At 47.7% G+C, this 21,085-nt stretch overlaps 3 protein-coding genes across 4 annotated transcripts; 1 reads left to right on the top strand and 2 right to left on the bottom strand.

The window, feature by feature from the left end:
* Positions 1 to 7,155: 7,155 nt before the first annotated feature.
* Positions 7,156 to 13,336, bottom strand: LOC117652265 (dnaJ homolog subfamily C member 17). Of its 2 annotated transcripts, none has more exons than XM_034397034.1 (7): positions 13,183 to 13,336; positions 12,560 to 12,688; positions 12,302 to 12,475; positions 12,006 to 12,221; positions 11,830 to 11,910; positions 11,497 to 11,748; positions 7,156 to 7,824 (listed from the first exon to the last, which is right to left on the bottom strand). In XM_034397034.1, exons 1-7 carry the CDS (start codon positions 13,267 to 13,269, stop codon positions 7,384 to 7,386), a joined length of 1,380 nt encoding a protein of 459 aa, XP_034252925.1. In that variant the 5' UTR covers positions 13,270 to 13,336; the 3' UTR covers positions 7,156 to 7,383. The 2 variants fall into 2 exon arrangements, with proteins under 2 accessions (XP_034252925.1, XP_034252926.1); XM_034397035.1 differs by lacking the exon at positions 7,156 to 7,824 and adding an exon at positions 8,116 to 8,356.
* Positions 13,337 to 13,492: 156 nt separating this feature from the next.
* Positions 13,493 to 18,065, top strand: LOC117652263 (probable serine/threonine-protein kinase MARK-A). Its single transcript, XM_034397033.1, has 10 exons — positions 13,493 to 14,010; positions 14,121 to 14,269; positions 14,357 to 14,500; positions 14,592 to 14,822; positions 14,915 to 15,098; positions 15,206 to 15,335; positions 15,426 to 15,576; positions 15,663 to 15,800; positions 15,877 to 16,260; positions 16,345 to 18,065. The coding sequence occupies exons 1-10, from the start codon at positions 13,815 to 13,817 to the stop codon at positions 17,008 to 17,010; spliced, it is 2,373 nt and encodes a 790-aa protein (XP_034252924.1). The 5' UTR covers positions 13,493 to 13,814; the 3' UTR covers positions 17,011 to 18,065.
* LOC117652735 (monocarboxylate transporter 14-like) lies at positions 17,995 to 20,639 on the bottom strand. The gene is made up of 8 exons (XM_034397827.1): positions 20,510 to 20,639; positions 20,320 to 20,415; positions 20,038 to 20,181; positions 19,527 to 19,779; positions 18,837 to 18,976; positions 18,472 to 18,711; positions 18,280 to 18,405; positions 17,995 to 18,209 (listed from the first exon to the last, which is right to left on the bottom strand). Exons 1-8 carry the CDS (start codon positions 20,637 to 20,639, stop codon positions 18,055 to 18,057), a joined length of 1,284 nt encoding a protein of 427 aa, XP_034253718.1. The 3' UTR covers positions 17,995 to 18,054.
* Between the last annotated feature and the right edge of the window lie 446 nt (positions 20,640 to 21,085).

The following is a 21,085-nucleotide window of genomic DNA, read 5'->3' as shown; positions in this document are numbered from 1 at the left end:
GTGCGAGAGAGACAGGACGACGAAAACCACTCTCGGAATCTGTCTTTGTATGCTTGTCGACTCGACGTTGTCCCCCGATCAGCTGATACGTTGGCGGCAACAAAGTTTTGGCGTTTGACGTTTTGGCTCGCGTCCCGAGGAAGTGCACCGTAAGGGAATCTGCAAGCCTTCTCGATCGCCACCAAAAGGCGAGCGATGAAGGATTGGCGTGGAAACGTCGGAATCCTTTCTGAATGGGAAGTGCGGCAAGCTAATTGGAGGTCGTCCGAACCGAAGGAGCCGCCCCGTCGCTCTGTCTCCGTCGCACTCATGGGGCGTCCCGTTGGCGTGCGAGAGAGACAGAGCGAAGCGATCCTTCGGAATGGCTCGGGTCGGCTGGCACGCGTGGACAAGGCGGGACAAGGCGCCCGCGCGCCAGAGAAGCCCGAGCTCGCGGCTCGCGACGCGGTGACTGATTGAGAGCAAGGAGCGAACTCCGCATCGGCACACTGCAAAAACTTGGTCGATGTTGATGGTGGTTAGTGCGTCGCGTAAGTTGGAAGAGTTCGTACCGGTCTTCTGGCCCACTGTGTGGCCCTGCACTGCGCTGCACGTCCGCGGTATCGACACGGCCGTCACGTCACGCCGCCGCGCCGCGCACGACAAGTCCTACCTGTTGCCGCTCGGCCGATGGCGCCGCTGGGCGGACAGCCGCGCGACCCCGCCGTCCGCGCCACTGACATGCGCCGCGCACCGCCGCGCCGCCCTCCTCCGCCTCCTCCGACACTCAAACGGGAATATTTTTACGGCGAGGCGCGCGGCTCGGATGTCCCCCGCGGCTATCGCGGCGTGCAACAGCTGCTCGCGGCCCGCGTCGCGCCGCCTCGCGCCTCGCGGTGCTTCGCGATCGGGGCGATAGTCGGGACGATCGCCGGGACGTCGACGGCCACGCCGGCACGGCCAGGAAGGGGCCAGGAAGGGGCCAGGCCCTCGGCAGCCTCGCAGCCTCGCCGGCAGTGCGGGGCTGACTGCGGCCGCGCCGCCGCCTCGCCGCGACCACCGCGACAGCAGGGCGTCCCTCCCTAGGGCGCCCGCTTCCCGCCCGCCTCACTCCCCCTGGCGGCCGACGCATGTGCATAAAGATGCGCGCGCTTTCCAGACGAATTGACCCTAATTAAGCCAAATCTAGGCGTTGGCGGACGCACTGTGCAAAACAGAGGATGCGTTTAAGAAATCCAAGAACTTTGAGATATGACATCCGAAAAGCCAGCAATTCTTATGCAGCGTTTGCGAGCGGGACTGACCATCGTCGTAAGGCATGGAGGGAAGAGCCGGATGCGAGTTTAAAAGACAGGCTATACCAAGAACGAAGTTGAAGAGCACAAGTGGACTGAAAAGACCCTGGGGTAGGCACACTAGATGCAGCCGCGTTCGGCGACTGCCTAGCTCAAACCCGCTCGTCCGGCGCCAGTGGACTGCTCTCCGAACGAGGAATCCATTGGTGGTGCCACACGCTCGGTTCGAGTCCTTTTCAGCGACTCTGGAGCTCAAAAAGCGTCTAGAATTTTGGCCGCCTCCACCGGTCTTCTGGCCCACTGTGCGACGACGAAACTGTTCAAGGGCAGGTGGCAGGTACAGACTGACTGACCTGCCCCACCGGGCCGCTGCCGCTGGTCCCGCCTCCCACGCAACCACTCACCTGGGTGTCGTCGCCGTCGTCGTCGCCGACGGACGCGGCGCTGGCGGAGCGCATGGCGAGCGAGCGGCCTGCAACAGAGACACAAAAGCAGGCAGGACGGTTTGTCGAGTTGCTCTGGGCGTCACGAGGGGAGGGGGCTCTTTAAAAGTTTGGTTGTCACCTGGGGAGTTCTTCACTTGACATTGTTGTCAGGCCCATGCAATTATACGACCCAAATCATCAATTTGGCACGATATTGTCATCATTTTGAAGTGACGATAAATGCCGTCCATATTTTTGTCATAAAGTGACAGCAAATTATTTTTCACAGTGAGGTGCGGGGAAGGAAAACAGTGTCGCGCTCCTCTGGCAAGCAAAGCGAGCGAAGCCGAGCAAGGCGAGTCGTCCAGCCGTTCGGAAATACACTGCCAGCACAAACATTGTGTTTGCCGGTGCACTTCCCTCTCGGCGCGCTTTGCGGGGGGCTACCCCCCCCCCCCCCAACACACACACACAGAGTCACGCCCCGTTTATTTCGGGGCGTCGATGCGCCCCGCCTGTCCATCGGGAGGACGCCGGCGTGGGCCATTAGCAGCATTACGCCCCGTTCAAGAAAAGTCGGTAAATTGGAGAAAAATTTGGTCAAAATTAAGTTTGCGTATTTGGTCAAAATAAAGTTTTCAAATCCGCTGTCCGAAAAGTCCCAAATGTTTTCTTTTTTTTCGATTGAAATGACACGCGCAAGCAAACGACAAGTTTGGTCTGTCTCCTCTTTTTAGCCTGTTGTTTTTTTTATTAATCTAGCGTTCTTGGTAGCGTCAGACAAAGCATTGACACAGGACACCGCGCCGAGAGGGGCGCCACTCCCGGAAGCTCCCTCCCCTCCCCTCCATCCCCTCCATCCCCTCCCCTCCCCTCCCCCCGCCCCTTTCACCCGGCGCGGTGAGCCTCCTCCACTTCCCTGGCGGGGCTTCGAGTCAGCGCGGATCGGATGTTATGAAAAATGAACATTTCGATCTCTCCGGCCCGATACCTGCCAGTCACCCCACACTCTAACACACTGACACACACACACACACAACTCATACACACACGCACGCGGCTGTTGGCTGGATGAAACCAGTAAAAGAGTCCTACTTCGGCAGCCGTCGGCAGCTCATTAGCAACAACTGCTCGAGTCGTTCCCCGCAATTTTATTTAGGTAAAGTCGTGATGCACCGAGGGAACCAACAACAGGAATCAAATTTCAGTCCTCCAGGCGTAGCAAAGTGAAAAAGAGTCTTCGAGTCCGGTGCGGCGCGGCCGAGCCCCCACCCCCATCTAATTAGCCTCCGCTCTAGTTACCCCAGGGCCGCGCACACGTCGCGCGACCTTGCCGCCAGGAGGTCGCCGTCGTGGGGTCACCGTCGTGGGGTCGCCGTCGTGGCCGTGCGTGCCGGGCCGCCATCAAGAAGGCCGGGACGACGATAGCTGGGGCGTAGTGTGGAGCGGTGCGGGCCAAATTTCTCAGTGTGGCGGACCACTGATTAAACGCCGCGGCCGCCGGTGCCCCGGCAGGGTCAAGCCTTTGGGGAAGTGCTTCTGGAAAGCTCTTCGGAAAGCAGATGAGTCGGTATTTCGTCACAGCGCCTCTCTTTCTCTCTCTCACTCGTGGGGCGTCCCGTTGAGGTGCGAGAGAGAGAGAGAGAGAGAGAGAGAGAGAGAGAGAGAGAGAGAGAGAGAGAGAGAGAGAGAGAGAGAGAGAGAGAGAGAGACGCAGCGAAGAAGCGCGGTTCGGAACCAAGGTGCAGTGCCTTGGCGGTGCTTGTCTAATTGATGGCGCTTCGACGCAACAAACAAGCGGTATCCACCTCATTCCCCTTTCCCCCTCGCGCATGCCGGGCGTGCCGGGCCGGCCGGGCCTCTAGCTCCTGCTAGCTCCCCCCTGTATCCCCACACGCATGCAACCAGCCCGCCAGCCCGCCAGCCGCCCCTCCGCCACATGGCAGCCCACCGGGCCCACCCGCCAGCCAGCCCACCCTCACGACCCACATAGGCTCGATTGCATAGGCTGCGGCAGGCCTGCGGTTTGCAGTGATTCCAGCCCCAGCCAGGCTTCAATCACCGCCCGGATTCAATATTGAAGGTGTCGATCTGTCTCTCTCGCACCCCTACGGACCGTCGGAACGGCCCCTGAGTGCGACAGAGACAGAAGGGCTTCGGAATGGGCCTGCAGGCCTCCGGGTGCACCTCCTTAGATCAATACCCGCCGCAGAGCATCTTGTTGCGCCGGGCGAGAACCTCTTTGAGGCCAGGCCGAGGGCCAAGCGCAGGGCTGAGTGAAGGAAAAGCCGGACCGTAAACAAAATAAAAACACCGGCAAGTTGTTGGTGAATCGGGAGGGCACGCCGGCTTGAGGAAGCATCGCGCTGTCTCTGTCGCACTCAGAGAGACTCCGCTTTAGAGACCCCCTTTCCTTTCCGCCACTAAGGGACTAAGGGGGTGGTCTTCGCCCCGGCCCGCCTATGCCCTGCATTTCCGAAGCAAGGCAGTCTAGCCAAGACGGGGGGAGGAGGGGGGAGGGAGGGCTAAGGGTGCCGTTGTGCGTGAGGGCCCGCGAGGCCCCCGCTGCCCCCGTGCAACGGCCCGTGCCAGCCGGGGACGCCCGCCGTCTGGGCCGCCGTGCCACCGAGCCACCGTCGTGGGGCTCGCAGGGACATCCTGGCCGCGCGGGGGTGCGAGGGAGACAGCGGCCGCGGAGCGACTCCCCGGGATGGCCCGGCCCGACCGGGCCCGTCGCGCCGCCGTCGCCGGAGGGGCGGGGCGGATTGGAAGTAAAGTGTACATAACCGTGGCAGGCCTGCCCGCCCCGCTGCACCGCCCCCCGCCCCTCCGTCTAGCCGACGCGACAAGACCGACTGACCCACATTTTAAAACCCGAAGGACTCCCGATTACCCCACCCCACCTGGCCGGCACCGCGCCCTTTGCTTCGCGACCGCGGCCTTGGTTCCAATCCAGCGAGCGCGGAGGTGTTTTTGTTTTCGTTTCTTTCCAGCCCGATAAGGAGGCTGACTGGGTACTCGCTTAATCAGGTTCGCGGCGGTGGCTTGTTACTATTTTCCATGATCCAACCGAACCCTACTGGGGTCTGGTAAACAGGCGGCCGCGGTACCTGCTGCCCCGAACCCTTTTTAATCAGTTTCGGCGAGACAGAGGCTTTCACGTTCGACGATCCGAAATACGGAAGGTCGCTTCGTCGCTCCGTCTCCCTCACACGCCGAAGGGACGCCCCATGAGTGCGAGAGAGACAGAGCGGGCGAGGGGCTGTGGCCCTGGCTGTGGCTGCATCGGCAGGAAAAGGGCGAGAAAGAGAGAGTGTGGCGGCGCGGCGTGGCCGGCGTGGCGGGGGTGAATCACGTATCACGTGCATCACTCGGGCTTGCAGGCGTCACGCGAGTCGAGCCGCGGCGCCGGGGCCTCGTGCGGGGCGAAGGGACAATGGGACACGGGGGCGCCATGTGTGCGTGCGTGCGTGCGTGCGTGTCGACGAAGGCCCAATACGAGTCCCATAACAGGGATCGGGCAATGACTCCAAGGCTCCAGGAACCGACACTGGAAGAAATCGCGAAAACTTTCGGACGTGGCCGCTTACCCCCACAACCAGCCTCCCTTGGTTCCCCAGTCATTCCCTACTTACTGGTCAGCAGTGGCAGCGGTCCTTCGGGGCCGTCGACCTGCAGCATCCTCGACGACGTGCACCCCGTGGCCCCTGGAGGCCCTGGCCGGCGCGGCGGCGCGGCGGCGCCCTGTCTCAGGCCACGGCGGCCTGTCGCGGCTCGGACAGCATTCCGGATGGGACGTCCTGCGGTCCTCTTCACTGCTGGCGGTGCTGGCGCCGATGCAGCGCGGTGGCCTCGACGGCGACGTCGCCGGCCGGCCTCGTCGGCCCCAACGCGTCGGGCTCGGCCGCCACTGCCGCCACGGCGGCGTCCCTCAGGGGGGCCATGGGGACCGTAGGGGACCGGGATGCACGGTGCACGCAGCCCGCCGGGCGAGGACGCCGATGGAACGCCTACTGTTCGTCCCTCCGGGACAGCGGTGCGTCGAGCCCCGCAGCCCCCTGTGGGGCACTGTCACGCCCCCTTGGCACCTTGGCACGCCCCCTCGGGGCTCAGCCTGCTCGGCGCCCGGCCCGCCCAGGGCCTTGCTGGGCTGGGTGCCACGGCACTGCCACCCCTCGGCTTGCCGCGGCTAGACGACTTTCTCGGTCGTACTCCTGAGTCCTGGATGCGCCCCTGGATGCGATGCAGGCGAATCCGCGGTACGGCATTATTGTACCGGGTTCAGAGGGATGCTCTCGCCGTTGCTGAGAATGCCGGGCGATCGTGATTGTGGTTGAAACCTTCCACAAATCATTGCATTTGCCAACTTTGTTCAGCGTTGTACCATGTTCAATCATTTATTGAATTCATTTTACTGTGTGTAAAACTTTGGTGAGGATATTCTTTGGGATTGTTTCTAACAAAGATCAAAGAAGGAAAAAAAAACAATGGATGTTTAACTACATTATTTATTCAAGGACAAATGAACATTTTTAATATCAACAGTTTCATAACAAATCTTATCACAATACTTCAAGTTTACATGCATTGTTCACAACACACTCAAATTTTGAGGGTATGTCACTTAGATCACACAATTTATACGTAAACGTGTCAACAGCTTCAAACTCAACCATGGAGATAAAATGTAATTACAAAAAGATGTCAAGACAATAGAAAAGTAGGCGCATCTTTCGAGAATCAAATCAACATATTCTTCAACATAGATTTCATACTAAAAATTGAATCTCTTTAATCTTAAAATAGAAAATGTCTTTCATTAAAAAAAGATCTTCTTGACCAAGTATTAGATATATCAACAATTTTCATCTCATGGCCCAGAACATGGCAAGAGCAAGCCTTCAATCAAACACTTAAAGCACAAAGTACAATAATATACAAAATATAAACCAAACATTAATATAAAAGAAGCAAACTAAAAAAGGAAGTTAAAACAAATTTACACTCCCAAAAGAAATACTGAGAGAAAAAAATGTCTGAAAGCCTACACAGAAAAAGGACATAGAGTCAAGGTCAAAACAAAAAGTAATTATAAGTGCTTGAACCTTGCGAAATTCTGGACCTAAATCACAATGCTGCGAAGACAATTCTTTGAATCAACAAATTTTGAGCTCTATATAAAAAGAGCAAGAAGTCTTTATAATGACTTTTGAAAGAAAGGGTTGACAGAATCAATGGTGTACTTGCATGAAAATTGTGCTAAAAATTTACTAGACTCTACAGAAAAAAATTAATTAAACTTTAAAAGGTGAACACTTTTGAAGAAATATGGAAAATTGCCAGATGAGACACTGTGACTGTAAGACACATGAACTCATCCAAACAATTCCAAACATCACATTCTTTTTCTTTTAAATCTAGTACCACAAAATCCACCGCATTAAATAACAGTGATCTCCTGTAACTGCTTAATTGATTTCAAAGTGGACTGATGACTAGTACAACAGAACACAACAATTGACAGCTCAAATAAGAGCCTGCCGAAATTGACCAAAGACAACTTGCAAGTCCAACTGACATACCAAATGCAGAACATAACACACACCCGCAGAGAAAAGAAAAACAAAAGAAAATGACATTATCATTTAAAACCGACAACTTAGAGTCACTGTGCAACCAAGCCATTATCTTGGTATGATGGCTGGAAGTCCAGAAAAAAGCTGAGGGTAAAATATTGGTGCTGATGTCGCCATTGAGGGGAGGGAATTTGGTAGGGTGGGTAGAGTCGGCAGTTGACTTCGCAGTACAGGCATCCCCGTGGCCAGGGAGGCTGCACGAGAGCCAGCCACTGTGGCGTGGGCTCCCGCAGTGGGCCAGCCAGGATAGCCGGCGTAGCTTGGCAGCCCGATTAAGTGGTTGCCATACCCTGGATACTGGGGCACATGTCCGTAGCCCATGACGGAAGTCATACCCGTCATGCCAGTCATACCCGTCATTCCCGACATCCCAGGCATCATTACTGTTCCAGGCAGCATCATTTGGGCGTGCTGCGCCTGGAAGGAGTGGGCAGGGCTTGGCAACGAGTGTTGGTAGCGAAGGTGCTGCCCCAAGTAGTTTGCATACAGCTGTAAACGGATGTACGGAATATCAAGAATCAGTTAAGTGACACTCAGGAAGAAAAACGAGGGGAAAGAAGAAGAAATGAACTGTTTCAGATTTTGATGACGCTCAGCTGCTACCTGCAACCCTGAAAGCAACATCCTAACAAAAGGAGGCAAGGAGAGGAAAGTGTTTTATGTGCTGCTGTTTCTTAATTCTGAAAATTTCTAAAATAATAGAAAAGCATTTCCCTTCTATCTGTCAGACATGAAACTCTGAGCTCATAGATAGTAGGTTGGAATGTAAAAGAACATTTGTTTCTTTGGATAAAAAAATTTATTTCTACTAAATAATAAGCTTTAAGTTGATGGGCACAAGGGCAGTCTTCTCAAGTACAAAAATAAATACTTAATATTCAATACTTCACAGACAAAATGAAAAAATTTACTCGTCCTCTTCTGTCATTTGTTCTATGAGCTTCTTACGTTCTTGAGCTTGCTTCATCTTCCGCAAAACAATGCTTTCAAAGTCAAGATCCGAATTGGCTGATGCTGCACCCTGAAACAAATAATAACAAAACCTGGAACCGCCTATCCCTTCATCATGTTGTTTTTCTTATATTTCATTGTTTCATTTTCAAAATTATGGCCTTTGATTGCAGAATGTGTTTTTGATCCATTCAAGGAATCAACTTTGACTTTATTTCATTTTTTTTCTTCTAACGTAAAACTGATTAAATTTTGCCTTGACAGCATTCTATTCTGAGAATTAATTTAGACAGTAACCATTGCCAAAACTGCTATGATTTTTAATGCACAGCAGGCAGTTTTGCCTACAAGATTTAGATTAGAGAAGTTATATAAGAAAACATGAATGGAATTGCAAATGCACTGAATAAGAGGAGAGGGGAACACACTACACGGTGCTTTTGATTATCGTACCTTGAACATGCAAAGTAAGCATTGAAACAAAAAGCTTGGACCACGCTACCAAAATTTTCCTACCATACCATGATAATTTAATATACATGCAAGATGAGTTTGGGCATGCTAAAATGATATCCTTTGATATTTTGGTTTGGGGGTTGTGAATGAAAATTTATCCGTAAAAAAGGAAGACAGCTCTGGAAGGACTAACGGTAAGACGAGTAGTAATACAGGAAGGATAGTCACGACTTTGATGAATGCAAAATGGAAACTTAGACGCTAAGCTATCATTATCATTTAAGAAATATTTATGAGCAAACTGTGAAAATAGTCAATAAAAATCACTGGTACTATAACAGTGGCACAGGTAGCTTGGTTTATCAAACAAGAATTAAGTTGCATAAAGACAAGAAGCCCATTACCATTTTTGATTTAGCTGCACACACACACCATTAGCTTCTTCCTTTCTTCCTTCAACTCTTACCCCACCTAAATTCCTCAATCTTTATCTTAGTATTCTTGCCTAAAGTGGATAAACTCACAAGTAGGTTAAGACATTTTTCAAAACTACTTTTCTTTTGGGTTGTTTTTTCCAGGGGTTGATTTTACTGCTTAGCATCAACTTACCTCCATCTCTCGGTTCACAGGTCGGATAGTCAAGCACTGCTGCACACTAAAGTCAAATGTCAACACAATTTGTTTTGTGTGGAAAGCACACAGAATTTTGAGTTAAAAAGTAGCCAGTCCCAAGAAGTTTCACAAAAAGTACGAAAATCCTTAGCTACAAGAAATTCCACATGTTTGATTCACTAGACGTGCGCTGCGCGGGGAAAGGAAATTGTTTTGGCAGGCAAATAACATGAAACAGCAGAAACTAAAAAAAAATCTTCCCTAAACCTTTGTAACACCATACGTGCGTGAAGCAAAAGAAGGTTTGCCCTCTACAAATTAGCAATGGCTTCCAGGGGTTACATTCCTGCAGAACACCACATCCATGTCTAAAAAAAAAGAAGAAAAAACTTCCAAAACCATCAAAACTATTGATTAGATCAAAGTATTGATCTATCATTTGAATTTTAAATTTAAATGACATTTTGCTTCATCAAGTATATTTCTGAGGCCCCATTTGTATATGTGTTGTATTATGATGCTTTCCAACATTCCCAGAGTAAAATCTTAAATATTAGCTGTACAGTAAAGACAACGGAAAGGTACTGCACTTTGTAAAGACAAAACAGCATTTTGAAACATAAAAATTCCAAACCCAAGCTGTGTAAGATGACTTCTTGACGTTTGTATACAGAAGAAACCTACATTACATAAGCTCTTAAATCTGCTTTGAGCTCTCTACACAAAAGTTTACAATATGTTTGTTTGTTTTATTCAAAAGTTGATGTTTTTAAAAAGCAATGTACATTTGGTATTTAGAATTATCATATTTAGTCAGTCATTGGGGTTTGGCTATAATTTTGAAACAAAGCCCAGAAAAGACAACCGGAAGACAAGAAATATCCAGCTTGGAAATGAAAGAATGTTGTGGGTAGCAAGTTGAGCGTGCAATTTTAAATAGATAGGTGAATGAGTCGGTGATAAATGTTGTTTCTTTTCACATGCTGACAGAGAGAAGGGAATGGCAAATCTATTAAACCCACAACCATCACTTTACGCAGACATTACTGAGCACACATGTACACCTACAGGCACACACAACAATAAACGAAACTGCACACCGAAGTCACTACACACAGGAAACAGATCAAGCTGCAGTACAGCCTATGTTGGATCACCGCACGTAGCTCATACTGCGGTCTGCCAAACACTTCCTGTTCTTCAGCAAACTCACTCTCACTCAGTTTACTGACGCAGAATGTTAAAACCAATCCCACTAATCAAGCAAAGTACCAACAGCAGCAATAATGGCACTTAAATGATATAGGGTCATGCATAGAGGTGATTGAGGAAAATGAACAAATTAATTTATTAATGGTTTCAAGTTTATCTGGAAAAATAATTTGTATGGTCACTTGACATTACTTTCAAAAAGTTGCTGGACTAAAGAGGTAATATCTACAAAACTCAAAGCATGACCCTTGGGACAAAATTTCCATTTCAAAAAATACAAATGCAAAGCACAGCCAAGTGTAACCCAAGTTAAAAATAAAATACAGCAACCTGAAAACTGTATGTGCGAGGGTGAGAGAGGAAGCAATGAAAGTCAGCTCAGCTCAGCCCTGTGTTGAAAAAGGTAGCATATTGTCTACTTTCAGCAAATCAGTCCAAATCAAGGCCTTGCAGGCCGTGAGTGTGTGAGGATCTAGTCTCAAGTTACTTTCTCACATTGCAGATTTGAGAGATGGAGAGAAGCCCTTTAGTCTGATCCTACAAAGTCAAATGCATAAATGAAATAAACATATCGGGACATGGTAAGCAAAGGAGTTTCTTAATTTTGGAATCTGCTGTTATCTAAGCTACACCACTCCCAGTTTATAACTACATTTTACCAAACACTATAGGGACTAAAAAAAATTTGAATGGAAAGGAAAAGGTAGATGGGCAGTGCTTCAGAATTATCACAACCTTACACCACATGAGGTTAGGAGTAAGGTCAAGTGACAATGAAATTTAAGAACAAAAATCTGGAACTGGCAAAATTTGAAAAGAATTGTGTAAGATTATATTTGAAAGGAGAAAAACAAATATTCTGGATTGAGAACATACTAAATTAAGGCCGCATCTTAAAGTAAACCTTAGAGAAGTAGAGAAGAATCTTACCAGCTGTGAGAAGTCAGGAGCAGAGGCGAAGTTTGGCATGGTGCCTGATAAATGAGTGGCGGGTTGTACTATGTTTGGAAACAAGGTAGCAGCAGGAACTCCACTCCTAATGTCATCTGATTTAGTTGAATCCGTAGGTTTTGAAAAATTGGCAGGGTCTGCCTCTTGCGAACTTGATTTTGATGCTTCACCTAATCTTTCCATAGTTAATGGATTTGTGAGGAAACCCTTCTCCAGCGAGAATGCAGTATCCTAAAAAAGATTTTGAAGGAAATAAAATAATTTCTTTTAAAGATTACCGAGATATTTGTATAGCAACAGAAAGGTACTTACTGCAGCATCTTTGGTCTTAAACTCAACTAAAGCGCTACCATTTTTCTTGGGTGATACCACTAAAGCCACAATATCACCATACTGCAAAATAGGATTGTAGAACATTAATGTTGCATTGAAAACAATTGCAGCATCTACATGATAAACTACAATTGAGAAATACAAAATTAATTTACCTTGGACATGATTTTCAGGAGAGTGTCGTATGGGTAACCACCATTATTAGGATCTTCCTTGTTTGCTCTCCATCTTATTCGCAAACGATTTAAACCGTTATTTTGAGGCTCTTCTGTTGCTGCAGCTTTGATATCTTGTAATAATTGTTGACGGACCAACTCAACTTCTTCCTCGACTTGGCGAGAGCCTTCTTTCCGCAGTCTTTCAATTTCTGCCTAGAAATTGTTCAAATGGGTTAATTTAAGAAAGATTTAAGGAAACAGGAAAAAGAATCTAAGGTTGGGGCGTAACTTACTTGCAACTTTTCTTCATCAGTTCTAGTGTCCAATTTTTTGCCAGGAACAACAGTTTCAGATGCCACTTTTTCTCTTGCTTCAAGATCTTCTTTAAGTTTCTTCCTCTTTTCATCTAGTTCTCTATGTCGCAACTTTGCAGCTTTTTTACCATTAAGAACTTTATCATAGGCAGCCTGTAATGTTTTAGAATGAGAGAATAAACCTCTTGTAAATTGCAGACAGCAAATAGAAAGTGTAACTAGAAAGGCAAAACTCACCCTGGCAGACTCATCTATAAGAATTTCTAGAGCTTTTGACAACTGATGAAATAGCTCTGCAGCACGAGGGTTGTCGGGGTTCTTGTCTGGATGGCATGTGAGGGCCTTCTTCCTGTACCCCCTCTTGACCTGTAAAGGATAAAAATTAAGTCATTGAAAGAAAATACCAAAACCTGAGATATTTTCAAATAGAGTTTGTTAGATAATGGTGAGGATTTTCAACACAGCGAGACAACAAGGCAGACAAAGTACACAAAACTGTGGGGGGTAAAAAAATCACTCATAGAGTGTTTGAATGGATGAATGAATGAAAATTAAATGCCTGTTATGCTTGGCCCTCAAACCTACAGAAACTGTGCACTTTTTCTAGGTTAAATGGCCCTTTTAAAAACTTACAAAACATTCCCCTCTGACCAGAACATAAGAAACAAAGGAAATCTAGAATCAGCCATAGTAAATTGTCGCAGACAAATAAAGATTCCATAAAATAATGAAGTTATTGGAAAATGATCTGATCTTCAATGACCACTGCAACTATTCGTTCACGCAACGTATTTCAAGAACTGCAAATGGGAAATTATATACAGAGGTCTCAATGACAGTTTTTAAAATCAAATAATTACCTCGGCTATCGTTGCAGTTGAGGAAATTCCCAACAATTCGTACAAATCAACATCTTGCATGTTGAGCTCCGCCATGATTGTTTTCATCAAACTTCTTTCTGCAGTGCAGCAGAAGATTCACCCTTTCCACCCTACTTCCCCACATTGATATGAGAAATAGGACAATGCTCACCAATCTTGTCATCAGAGATAAATGAAAGCAAGTCAGTAAATTTAGAAAGTGACTGAAAGAAAGAAATATTTTGATGTTGATTAATTTCAATATTCACAAATTATTGGTTTCAGAATTCGTAGAATCTGTTGTGGAAAAAGTTGTTTTTTGACCACCTTACTATATTTTTCATAGCTTGCGTGTATGTAAAAATTGCTTGTGTGTGTGCGTGCGTGTGCGTATGTGTGTGTAAGAGCAGGATGCAGTATTTAGTGGATCAATTTAGATAGCATTTTAGGAGCCAGTAATCTAAACCTGTGACTTATGTCCTCTACAGGACTTTATCCATGACTCTTCTCCGTGTCATCTTGTTGTCTCCCACCTGAAATGAAGGATACTTGTCTTGGGTAGCAGAAACAACTATTCTGTAACCTTAAAGTTGTGCAGTTTACTGTTTAGTTTTCTAGTCAATCCTCAAGATATGGGAGAGTATTCCGACCCTAGTACTTACCGCACTGAAAGAATGGAAACAAACTTCGACGAAGCCCAGGAGGTGCCAACTTGCAGTGGTTACCGTGATTATTCTACTATTTCTGGATTCACATATGACCAGCCCAAGAGACAACGTATTAATGATAGTATTCAACGTAGGCAACTGAAAGAAGTGAAACTGTCAAGTAAGCTTGCGTCATTGTCTTTTAAAATAACTCTCTTAACCGATGAATCTTTACCCAGAGCCTTACTAACTTTTGAACAGTTAAAACTAAAGTATTAATTTCTGTTGCAGTTCCAGCTGCAGGTACTAAAGTTTCTAATCGCACTGTTAGACGGGCTGGTCCATATTTACTTGGCCCAACATTGGGTAACTCTCCAGTTGATAGCATTGTCCAATGTCTGGCAAGGAAGGAAGGCACTGACAATTTCTACACTATTAAAGTTAGTATCAGAAAACAAAATAAATTTTCAAAATTGAAATAAGAGTATATACCTTGTGATTTATTCAATATGTATCTCTTGTTGCAGATTCTTACCCTTCTTGATGGCGAAAAGAACGAAGAAAGAGAGCAAGATGAACGCCAGGGGAAGATGCTTTTACACACCGAGTATTCTTTACTGTCTCTATTGAAAAATGAAGAAGGTGTGGTTCAGCATCATGACTTTTTCAAGGTGTGGCCTTCATAATTTTTTACTCATTCTTTATCTGTACCCTAAATTATTGTGTTTTACCATATTGGAATGAATTTCTTTCACTTCATAGGATGTAGCCTTGGAAGAACATGTGGACAGATCCAAAGGACTTGTTTACACTGGCCGTGTGCACCAAAGGCTTTGCCTTGTCCTTGATTGTCTTGCAGCTCATGACTTTTGTGAAAGATCTCAAGAACTAGTAAATTTACAACATTATGTCATTATTGAAAAGAAACTTTGTGAATTACATGCACTTATTATATTTTACAATGTAGTTAATGTTGTTGAGAGGCTTCATGCTGTAAGTAATATGTTTGGCAATTTTTTTTTTTTAATTTTCTACCCACAATATTTTTGAATAGTACTGTATTGATAATTATTTTTAAATTGCAGATGAATGTTGTCCACCGAGATCTAAAGCTTGGCAACTTGGTCCTTGATCGAAGAAATCACAAAGTCACCATCACTAACTTTTGTCTCGGGAAACATCTAGCAAGTGAAAAAGAGCGTCTGCAAGACCAAAGGGGTTCTCCTGCCTACATCTCACCTGATGTCCTATGTGGAAAGCCATACCTGGGTAATTTTATTTTTAACTCCATCTTAAAAATATATTGTTTTTAGAAGTAACTTATACAGTAGTATCTGAACTTTGTAAACCTCACGGACTTAATTCATATGTACCAGGTAAACCTTCAGATATGTGGGCACTTGGTGTAGTGTTATTCACTATGCTGTTTGGACAGTTCCCTTTCTATGATTCAAGCCCCCCTCAGTTATTTAACAAGATTCGGGCTGCTGACTACACTATTCCAAGGCAAGTTGTGAATTTGCTTATTCATATTGTATCCATTTGCAGCACCGTTTTAAATTTCAAAAAATAACTTTTAAAAATTTATACTTGCAGTGATGGGAGGGTATCAGAGGGAACAAAGGAACTGATTCAACGTCTTATTGTGCTTGAGCCAGAGATGAGGCTAACTGCATCTCAGGTTTTGGATGTACTATCAACCATAATTTCCGCAAGCAGGCCACTGTATCGTGGAGAAGACCTTCAAGTAATTTGACATTTAGATTCTTGTGTAATTTTTCAATCTCTATATCCATCTAGTTTATTTATTCAACAAATTCTTCCACACTTAAGGTGGTCCCAGACTGTGACGGTGATGAACAGGATGAAGAAAAGGCAATCTGCAAAGAGACTCAAAATACAACACAGATGTCATCTGATACAGTTGCTGGTGTTTGCAAAAACACTATTCGACAGCTGCACAATTTGCAGGTAAGGGGCGTCAAAAAATCTCGGTAACATCGCACATTAACACACAAGGTGTTAATTGTTGTTCTTTCTATTTTAGAACCAAATGGATGAGATCCAAAGACGAGCAGAAGAAGCCCTTGCCATGTTGGAGCCAAACCAAAATAGACTAAGATCACTTCCATCACAACAACTTTCATCAAACTCTAGCAATCGTCTTCGATCAGCATCAGAGTTATTCTCATCCACACCTACAGGTAGTTCTAGCGCTGCTCAAGGTCGCGGTACTCCACCAAGCTCTACTCCAGTTCTAAATAGAGTATCATGGCGGAATCTTCAAACTCGAGTTGGCGGCCGCATCCCTGTGCACCGATTGGCAAGTGACGCCAGAGAACTCACTGTGGAAGAAATGGCCAGATTCCACAACCTCATTCCTACAAACCGAGCATCAGTGAGGCATGTCCCATCATCCAACACTACATCAGTAAGTCGTTTTGAAAGAAATACAGTTTATAGTTACATTCTGTCAAAGCCAATATTTATTGATCTTTAATTTATTTTTGTACAGACTGCCGCAAGTACTCCTCCGACCCCACAGAGCAGTCGTGAACCATTACATAATAACGCCATGGCATTGGATGCAGTTGTTCAAAGCCTTGGTCCGCTCGTTCCTGCTTCAAGTATAGTTCAAAGGCTTAACGCGCTTGATAGCTCTAGATCCAGCCTGACCCATCAAGCTGTACCGCAAGGGGTAACACCTCATGAGCTACAGAGCTTCATGAGAAATGCCAGGTCAACTCCATTGAACACTACAGGAAGACAAACACAACATGGTCAAGCTCCTAGCCTTGGAAGACAGTCACTTCAAGACCATCTACAGCTGTTCTCAAGCAGTAATGCAGCACCTTCATCTTCTGGCTCTCCACAACAGCACAATATACCAACACGTTCCAACAATGATCGATCGCATCGACAGCGTTTGCAGCGTGCTGTTCCAAATGACAATCCAAACCATGTCAGGCAGCGAGTTGTGCCAAATGATGGCCAGACCTTGAATCAACCAAGAGCCACAAGACCTTACCAACTATCTCCTAGAGTGCAGAGAAACATTGCACGTAATTTATCAATGATCATACGAACCAGGATTGGTCAGCACAGGTCTGGCATGGATAATGCTAATGCTTCAAACAGCAGTGCTAACAATGCTGATAGTAATGGAAACCAGTCATTTTAAAATTCCTTTGTATCTATGATTTTCCCTCCTTTCCTCACGTTTAATCCAACCTTTATTGTTTCTACAGTAACATTGCATGTCTTTTGCCTGTGTTCAGATAGTGTGAAATTAAATTTATTTGATCCCCCTATACTTCCCTTCAAATCTAATTAATTTATGGTTCCATTTTTTTTTATCAATTTTGATTGTTTAACAAAATTTAAAGCATGCATAATTCTTGAAGCTTTTGTCAACAACATATATCAATCAAATTGGTGGCTATTGACAACTAGCATATGTGCAGTACATTACTTCAGTTTTAATGTACTGCCACTATTTGTGTTCAATTGTATGAAGTATGGGTTCCGATGTTTGAAGACTTTCAGTCTGTACTGATGTGATAACACTTGTGTGTCATATTTGCTTGTTAATAACAAAAACTTAAAATTGAACATTTAAGTTTTATGTGATATAGCTTCTCTTGGGCATTTTCTAGAAACTCTTGAGGCTGACTTCTAGCGATTGTAACTGTGTAATTTGTACATAAATTTACTACAGGGTATTAGTATTCCCCTCTATCTCCCAATCCCCAATCATCTACTTTAATTCACTAGAAAAATTTAAAATTTAATTAGTGGCAAAGTTTTTATTTGACTATGTATGTTAAGTGGAGATGCTTCATTTCTACTTATATTTTACAGATACTTAATTAAAATTAAATTTCCAACAATTTTTTGTTTTGTTTTTGTTCTTGTAGGTTTACGGGTTTAGTAGGATGCGTACCCCTACCTTCTGTTTGCTGTCATTTTGTGTTCACCGTGCATACTACTTTGATTGTGTTTTGTGCAAGAGACAATATGTATTTTGTCCCCATCCTTCACTACAGGTAAATCTACTGTTTGTACATTTTTTTCCTGTTGTTCTATGGCCATACTTTGGTGGACTGTTTAGGTTTTTCCTGACTGCTATTTTTTTTTGTTATGTAAAGTCAATGTGTTTGTAAATGTCTGTGTCAATTTCTTATTCTGTTGATTAGTTTCTTTGTAGATCCATTAAATGTTTTATTCAAGAACTTCTTCGTGATGCTTGTTTGATTTCTTTCCTTTGCTCATAGTTTGACAGTGGGTACATAAGGTATGGCAATAATGAAGCGATGAACAGTAATGAGCCAGATATTAAATAAACGTAATGATATGATTGTGTGATATCGTGAATCCAACCTGTGAAAATAGATCTTAGTTGTTTCACTTGCGTATTGAGTCACCAAGTATAAAAACCCCGACTACTTACCACTCAACGGAGGCCCTATCATAACAGCAAATCCTTGGAACATGAGAAGCAGCCCAAAGGAGTTTGTCAATCGTTCAATTCCAAGGAAGTCAACCAATATTAAGCTCTTCATTGCCATAAATGGTGCTGCAAAAATATCTTCAGTGCTCAGTTTCATAGTAGGTGATTGCATGAAAAAGACGCTTGACTTACCTATGAAAAATCCATAGGCTGATGCCATGAACATTTGATAAATTGGACTGGCACATAAGCAAGTAATTGCCACCATAATGCCAGCAATACTCATTGTAATGCAGGACAACACTAGAGCGGAGACTCCAGGCACTTCACACATAACTCCAGACAGTGCTCGCCCCACCGCATTCGCCACGCCAAGGGTGGGCAGTATCCACTCAGCCACACTCGGATCTACTCCCGATTTGACAGCTTGATCTGGAATAAGTAGGCACTGTCATCATCGATACCCCACGCAAGAGCTCTTTCCGGCGTGGGGTATCGACGGGCGACGACGCCAGAGGTGCACAACTGAGACAACTGAATGCTGATGGAGTACGCACCTTGAGAAAACAGATACGGCGTGAAGTAGCCCATCATGACGAACACCTGCGTGAAGGCGAACACGATGAAGACGCTGTTGGTGAGGATGGAGTGGTGCAGCAGCGCCGCCAGTGTGCTGGTCACGGCGTGCGGACACAGCCTGCACCACGACACTTGCGCGCAGCAGCGCGCGTAGAAGGCGAGGCACGCGCGGCACGAGTCGACGGCGTCCCCGCGCTCCTCCGCGCCGACGACGGCACCCTCCACGGCGTCGGCCACGTCGGCCACGGGCAGCGTGCCCATCCTCGTCGACATCTGCGAGGTGAGGCGCGACGCGCTGGCGCCGTAGAAGATGTCGTCGCGGTACATGGGCCGCGACCCTGACTGCATGTCCCGCGCGTCCGGCCTGCGGGCACCACGTCGGGGAGCACGTCAAGAAGGCCGTGTCGGACTCGCACTGGTTGCAAACCCGAACCGCGGTTCGGAGGGAAGCCCACCCGCTCCTGGGGAACGCCCTGCTCGTCATGGAGATGGCGTCGAACTGCGGCGCGGCGACGGACGGCGAGAACGACGTCTGCGAGGCGTGCAGCTGGCGCAGGGCGAGGCTGCCGCCCTGGCCGCCGCCCCCCGGGGCCTTGGCCGCCTTGGCCTTCCCCTTGGTCTGCGGCGCCTCCTGGAAGCGCACCGTGCGCTCCCCGCGCACCGCGGACATGGCGACGGGCTGCAGGGGCTTCAGCAGCAGCGACAGCAGCACCACCACGCCGAACACGGACGCGTTGAAGGCCAGGATCCAGCGCCACGTGTAGCCCTCGTAGCTGCTCATGGCCTTGTAGCACAGCGGCATGACCAGGATGCCGACGCCGCTGCCGCACGACGTCAGCGACGTGGCCACCCCGCGCCACCGCTCGAAGTAGAAGCCCACCGAGATCATGGTGGCCACGTAGACGCCGCCACTGGCCGCGCCTGCGTCCGCAGGGAAGGGGTTACAGCGTGCAGCCGTACAGTGGGCCAGAAGACCGGTGGAGGCCGGACGAAACTCTACACGCGTTTTGAGCTCCAGAGTCGCTAAATGGACTCGAACCGAGCGTGTGACTCCACCAATGGATTGCTCTCCAAACGAGGAATCGATTGGTGGGGTCACACGTTCGATTCGAGTCCTGTTTCGCGACTCTGGAGCTCAAAACGCGTCTAGAGTTCTGGCCGCCTCTGGGCTGCACTCACCCAGGACGATGCCGTAGACGAGGATGAAGACGGCGTACTGCGTGATGAAGAAGCACGCCAGCAGGGCGCCGCCCGACGCGAGCGCGCCCACCACACTCACAGTGCGGAAGCCCCAGCGGTTGCCCACCGCACTCCACACAGGGGCTGCCGAGCAAAGAGCGGCAAAGTTGAACCATTTGCCAGGGTGCCCGAGTTCAAGTGCGGTGGGCGTTCCTGCCACCGGTAAAACACGTAAAGACTAAAGACGCGCCACTAACGCCCTTGCCGCCCTTGCCTGCGCACCCGCGACGTAGTAGAACCCCGAGCACAGGGACGCCAGCAAGGCCACCGCGGCGGAGTCCTTGTCGAAGTCATCCTGCATGTTCTTCTGGTAGAAGCCTGCGCCGGGCAACGGGGACATGAAGCAGGCCGGTAAGACCCAAGCCGCGCCGAGTGCTTTGCCCTTTGCCCTGCCTTGCTGACCGCTCGGTACCGAACGTGTAGATGGCCCCGTCCGTGAAGAGGTTCATGAGGAAGCAGGTGACCACGACCACCCAGCCGTATCCGCCGTCGGGGGGCAGCATCACCAGGGGCTCTAGCGACAGCGTCGAGTCCGACGACATGGACAGCGACAGCGCCGCCGGCCGCGGCGGCGGTGGCGGCGGCGACGGCCGGGTCTTCTTGGGCGGCATCCTGGCTGGACCGTGCTTTCGGCCGACAGCAAACACAGTCGCGGTCAAGAGGCCGGCGACAATGCTCTGACTCTGGCCCCACGACAATGGGTGGGTTCGAGCCGCGTTCTAGCCCAGTGGTTCTCAACCTTAGGGTCGCGACCCCAAGCGGGGTCGCGAAATTTTTTTAAGGGGTCGCGGCGATGCTGGGGTCGTGTTTTAGGCCGATTTTAAGCAGCCACTGCGTCTGATCCGAGGCGGGCATTTTGCTCCCTCAACGGGCAATCGGTCTTTGGACCTTCCTTTAGCATGCCTTTGTTACGGAGTGCAATTATCAGTCTTAGTTTGGGAGCAGTATTGTCTCAAAGTTGGCCGAAACGGTCAGCAGTGTCTTTGAA

This window comes from Thrips palmi, unplaced genomic scaffold, assembly GCF_012932325.1.
Source record: "Thrips palmi isolate BJ-2018 unplaced genomic scaffold, TpBJ-2018v1 HiC_scaffold_7, whole genome shotgun sequence".
Taxonomy (NCBI): Eukaryota; Metazoa; Arthropoda; class Insecta; order Thysanoptera; family Thripidae; genus Thrips; species Thrips palmi.
Note: the sequence above shows the minus strand (reverse complement) of the source record. Positions and strands in the feature narration are given on the sequence as shown.